We start from the raw sequence: 6,000 nt of genomic DNA, 5'->3' as shown, positions 1-6,000 counted from the left end.
CGACTTAGCTTCGCGAGTTTCGGGCCCCTCAAGCGACAATGATCCCGAACGCGGCTGAGCGTCCCCATCCCCGCGCCCCCGGAGCGCTCCGAGGGTCGGTCCCCGCGGGCTGAGCGGACCCCGCTTTGCTCCCGTGGGCGAAGCTCCGGGTCGGGAGCGACCCCCGTAGCCGCTCCCGCTGCGGAGCCGCGCTGGGCTGTGGGAGCGGCCGCGGGGGTCCCGGGGCCGCCGTTCCGCCCGCCCCGCGCTGCCATTGGCCGCGGCCCCCCCGCTAGCCCCGGCCCCGCTGCCCGCGCTTATAGCGGCGGGACGGCGCTGCCGCAGGCGCCGGGAGCCGCCGGGATGCGCGCCCCGCCGAGCTGTCCGCGCTGGGCGCTGCTGGCCCTGGCGCTGCCCGTCCTGGCGCTGCCCGCAGAGCCGCTGGCGCTGCTGCCCCACGGCAAGGACCGCGGCGATACCGCGCTGGAGCCCGGGGACGATGTGCACTCGGCGGCGCTGGAGCTGAGCACGGCGCTGCGCTTCTACGGCGCGGCCGTGCGCTCCCTCTATGTGAGTGTGGGGCCCCCTTTGGCTGCCGGCGGGTCGGAACCGCTCCTGGGGACGCCTCAGGGAGCTTTGGGCGGGTGCGCCGTGGTGCTTGTGGGCTCCGCGTGGGTTGTGTGAGTGCCCAGGTCAGAGGTCGGTCCAAAGAACTTAGTTGCTCCAGTTGTGTTCAGTCAGGTATCGGGGCCGTGTTAATTCCCTTCTCACACTGTGGCCGGGGCAGATTCTTCGAGGTGCACAGCCTCCGCTGGGAGACAATGCAACTGATAGTAGGAGGGCAAAGAAAATGCAATCGATTAACCAGAGTGAATGCCATCCCCAGGCGTTCTCTGCACTCATACAGAGTGTTCAGCTCAGAAACATCCTCGTTGTGGTCTGCTTTGTGTGTTTCGGCATGCCAGAGTCACAAAACTGAAATGGGGTGTCTAACCAGCAGCCTAACCTGTCGAAGATTTGCACCTCTAAGCACTGGGAGACCTTTCTGTTCCTTAATATCTTGGGTACTCTTAGGTGTTCATTGCTTTAGTAGTCTCTTAAAGCATCCTTGATGGTCTTGCACAGGCCATAATTTCTCTGTGAAGAATATGTGTGGCCGCCTTGTTTACAAATTTATAGAGTGGAAAAGGTTGAAGAAATATGTGGGGACACTAAGAGTGATCAAAGAGGAGGAAGTCCATATACATAGTAATTGCAGTCTTTGGGCTGCAAGCACATCTCAGCCTTGTGTGCGTGTCTCACAGCGGAATCTGCATCCCAGAGTGGTGTGTGCATGTTTAAAGCTGATGGAAGGTGCTCAGTATTTGAAGGTGGGATTGAAAACAGATTGTCTGGGGCAGAGCTGCTGAAAAGCAGCCATAAGGAGAACAGTTTAAAATGGCAGCATGTCTTCAGAACACTGCAAGGGTGCTGCACACTTTATCATTGCCTCTTTCTCTTTAAGCCCCATCTAGGCTAGCAATTGAACATGCTGAGTGGTATGTTTAGAAAGGTTTTGGTAGGGAAGGCACAATGTGTTTAGTGTAGTAATCTGGTAAATGTAACTTCATCTCCCTGGCCAGATAAAGCAGTGTGGTTTAGTATCATGGATCTAAGAGGCAACTCAGTGGATTAACCTACATGGAGACACTTGGAAACTAGAGCTCCATATGATTGTAGTCATTCAAAATTTTATGTACAAAATTTGATGTATTCCCATGCCCTTGAGTCTGTTTCATGGGTATTCACTGAAGATATAACTTGCTTGTGCCGCACTGAGGTATATTAGTGCTGACACTTAAGTTACACTCCTTTTTATTGTCCATACTGCCTCTACTTAGATAAATCCTGACATCATATCTGAAATCTAAAATTTTGAGGGATTTGGATCATGCTTGTGTGGAAAACGGGTTTTGTTCACTGAAGCTGACTGAGATGAGGTATTAGGGGGAGTTCAGACTTCAGTTTGACCCTTAGTTCATTGTCTTGCCTTCTGTACTCTAATTTGGTCACTGATTAGTCAAACCAAGAAAAAATACACTTTTAAAAGCACAAACATATTCTTGAAAGATAGTGGACTGTATATTCAGCTACAGAGAAGCAAAGATAACAAGTAGCATGTCAGGTAAGCTACAGAGATAGGACAGAGTTTTTGATCAACCAGTCTAGGTTTCTTTAGTTTAATCACCCTGATACTTGGCCCGCCCTCAAACAGGAACAGTTCTAATTAGTTTTTGCCTGAAAGAATACCCATATAGGGTCTATTTCCAAATCACTTCCAGGGCTCTGCCAGCATCTCTCAGTACTAAGAATGGGCAGTTTTAATGAATGGCATTTCAGTATCAGTCTATACACTATGCAGAGGCTTTTTCTTGCACTGAATCTGGCTCAGGTATTGCAGAACAGAAGCACAGTACAAACTTCATGGGGGTAGGGAGAGGAGAAGTATACCTGTTAAGGAAATGTGCTGAGCAGTTTTCAATGCATTTTCACAATACACATTTTTCTCGTATATTTGCAATGTGTATTTATGAAGCTCTACGATCGTGCTTGGCTGGAGTTTCCAATGTATTCCTAGTTGGTAGTAAATATTATCAAGCTGATACAATTTACATTTAGTGCACATAATTTTATGTAGAAATTTTATGTGGATTCTCTTTCTGTCTTTTTTAACAGTTGAGAAGCTGCGTTGTTTAAGTTAGCTGCACACATGAATAGAAAGGCAAGGCATTCTGTGAAGAGGTTGTTTAGTACCAAGTTGTCATAAAATCCCTGGCAACAAAATCTTCTCTCACAGACAGAAGAGAGCGCTTTTATTTCATATGAGTGGAAACAGACTTTCTCCTATTGTAATCTTCCATATAGTGCATTTGTTTGTAAGATTTATAGCATTGAAGTCTATCACTAACCCATACTATTCTGTTTGTTTTAATAGCACACTTCTATTAAGGCTTTTTCAGTTTACACTAAAACTCACTGGTGTGGAAAAATTGAAGGATTAGGGGTTATCTCCATTTAGAGGAGAACCTCTAATGAGAACCTCTAAATGAGAAACCTCTAATGCAAGCTTGGTTCAATTTTTTAATCCTTACTTTTATTAACTTCTTAAATTAATAGTTGGTCGTGTTTGTATTAGAAAGCTTTATTGCTTTAAGTCAAGTGTCACGTCATTATAAAAATAAATTCGAATTTTCTAAACATTTTTTTATGCAGAAATATTCAAGTCCATAAAATGCCTAGTCATTGAACAGGAAAAAAGTGCCTCATTTGTTGGAAACTTTAATTTTTTTTTTGTGCATACAGAGATGCAATTTTTCTTTTAACAGAAATGCTCCTTACTTTGAATTCCTCTTCTCACTTGGTTTTCAGGGTGGATCTATAATTGTGTATGTGCATTATTGGTTCTGCTACAAACCACAAATGTATGTTAACTATGTGTGTAATTCAGAAGTTTAACATGCTAAAAATACATCTATGTTAGTTCCTGTCAATTTAAATAGTGTTATACCCTAAAAGGAAAGACTACTCTAAAGCTTGTCTTTAGACAACGCCCACCTGAGGCCTCTTTTCCCCCCTTTCCCTTTTGACAGGAATGATGTTTTGATGAAACCCAGTACTTACCCCAAATTACTTCTCTTTATTTTGGAATTCACACTTAAACCTATGTTTGTGACCTTGAAAGAAGCAGAGTGAAGTTAAAGGAGTATTCACTGTCTTTGTCATTATAAATATATTGTTGAATCTGAAAGCTAAAAACTTTTTTTCATTTTTGGTGAGTTTCTTTTATTTTTGCCTTAAAAATCACAGCACAAATTGAGCCGCTTGTTTATTTATTTTCATGTGATGGCTTGCAAATGTTTTCTGGGTTATAGAAACATTTCCTTAACATTTAAAGCTTAACTGTCTCACTTAAAAACTTTAAAAAATGGGGTTTGCATCTTCGTAATAAATTTACTTCTTACATTAAATTTTTTAGCGAATAGGAAAGGAATAGCTAGACTCATGTCACTAAGAGGTGAAAAGAGGAGGGCCATTTCTTCTGGCATCTTCTTTATTCTGCAGTATTAACTATTCCTGATTGTATTTTCTCTTATTGCTATTTTAATCTCTGCCATAAATGAGGGATCATGAAGATGCAAAATCTACACACACCAGATCTGATGAACAGCATGGAATTTGTTTAAAATACCTCAAACTCCAGTAATCTCTCACAAGAGGATTTAGGAGAGAGTAGGGCTGTTTGTGTACAAAAAAATGTAAGAAAGCAGAAGGAAGACTTTTAACTTCCACAAAATTTATGACAAAAGAGGGAGTGCATCTCTTTGCTAAAAGTTCTTAGCAAACAGACTGTAATGTCCACCACTCTCCATCCTATCTTCCAGTGGTATAGTATAATTGGTGGTTTTTTCTTTTCAGGTCATGTTTTAGCTTTGCTTTACAGGAATATGAAGCATTTTCTAGTGTACAGATGCTGTAGAAGTTCTGGGAACTTTTCTGGACTAGATTTCTCTTATGTGTCCAACTCCAGTTGTAGGGTCTCTAATTAGGTAACCCATGCTGTCTTTTTAGTTCTTTATTCCTCAGATTTGTAGCTCACCTTAGGGTCTGTGGCCACTGTCAAGTCATGAATGAGTAGTATAAAAACTTTCACAATATTCAGCTTCTTCTCCCCCTTTCTAACATGACCTGCTTTCCCAACATGTTTGCACGGATTATTTACTGCTTATATACCTTAGATATACTGTTCATGCATAAAGCCAACTTTTTAGTATGTTACACTCTAGCTGCTAATGAAATTGTACATCTGCAGAAAATACAGTCAGCATATGTCAAGCCACTTCTAAAATAAATTCTGCTATACTGTGGGAACTATTTGCCAAGTTTAGCTAGTGGTTTGTGATAAGCATTATCCAGTTGTACACCAAGCTGTCTGACCACTGGCCTGTGACATGCTCTGACCCTCTGGATAGCCAAAGGAAAGTTCAAGGTATAGATGTTTCTTGTGTATGGAGGAGTGATCTGTATCATGATCATACTACACTTTTTTCTGATTTACTGTGTGTAGCAGCAGTGGTGGTCCAGATTTTAAAGATGTTGCCAAGGCACAAGCAGCCAGCATCCTTGATGGGCTTGCACAGACCACAATTTCTCTGTGAAGAATATGTGTGGCCTCCTACTGGTCTCCTTGTTTACAAATTTGAGTGGAAAAGGATGAAGAAATATGTGGAGACAATAAGAGTGATCAAAGACAGAGAACAGCTCTTAGACAGGGAGTGCATGGGCAGGCTGGGGATCCTCATTCTGGAGGAGAAATTACATAGTGGGAGAGACTGGGTAGGATTTTTGTATGTCCCAATATTAGGGACATACAAAAATTAGGAAATTAGGGCCATCAGATGAAGGTGGAAGCCAGACTGAAAACAAACAAAAGTAGGAGAGACCTGAGTCACAAATTCATGGAGTTCCTTTTTAAGGGATTTTGTGGATGCATAGAGTTTGTATGTGTTAAGGGAAGACTCAACAAATATGAGAAAGACATCTGCTAAGGAGAAACAGTCAAACCACAGGGAATCCCTTGAGGTGGATGAAGCTGGAGGCTCGATGGACAAGTATGTGCATGTCTTCTTTAGCTGAATCTCTAGGCTGGCAGGCTACTGGGCTAGGTGGCCTTGGAGTTTGAGTCAGCAGCCATTCTGACCCACTTCTAGGCATTTTTAAAGATTTTATCATGTTGACAGTATCTTGACTGTGTAAAAAGATCCAGCAACAGTTTGTTCTTCTTGGACTTCCAAGAATCCTTTTGAGTGAGATATGTGGGAGATTGCAGTTTTAATTTCATAGCTTATAGTAACAGTTCTGGGACCTCTGTCCCATTTTGAGTCCCTTGTGTATGTGGCAGCAGCTCTAGAGTGAGCCCCTGGCTGCCTGCAGGTAGTCCAAGACTTGAAGGTGGATTTGTATGTGGCTGATTCAGTGCCAAAC

At 43.2% G+C, this 6,000-nt stretch overlaps 1 protein-coding gene across 3 annotated transcripts in view; it reads left to right on the top strand.

Moving 5' to 3' along the window:
- The first annotated feature begins 334 nt into the window (after window positions 1–334).
- Window positions 335–6,000, top strand: part of NID1 (nidogen 1) — a 52,044-nt gene continuing 46,378 nt past the window's right edge. For all 3 annotated transcript variants that reach the window (XM_059841647.1, XM_059841648.1, XM_059841649.1), the window contains exon 1: window positions 335–549. In XM_059841647.1, coding sequence (XP_059697630.1) covers window positions 343–549 — 207 coding nt within the window. In that variant the 5' untranslated portion in view covers window positions 335–342. The remainder of the gene's footprint in view (window positions 550–6,000) is intronic.

This window comes from Haemorhous mexicanus, chromosome 3, assembly GCF_027477595.1.
Source record: "Haemorhous mexicanus isolate bHaeMex1 chromosome 3, bHaeMex1.pri, whole genome shotgun sequence".
NCBI classification, from domain to species: Eukaryota; Metazoa; Chordata; class Aves; order Passeriformes; family Fringillidae; genus Haemorhous; species Haemorhous mexicanus.
This window is presented reverse-complemented; position numbering and strand designations above follow the sequence as displayed.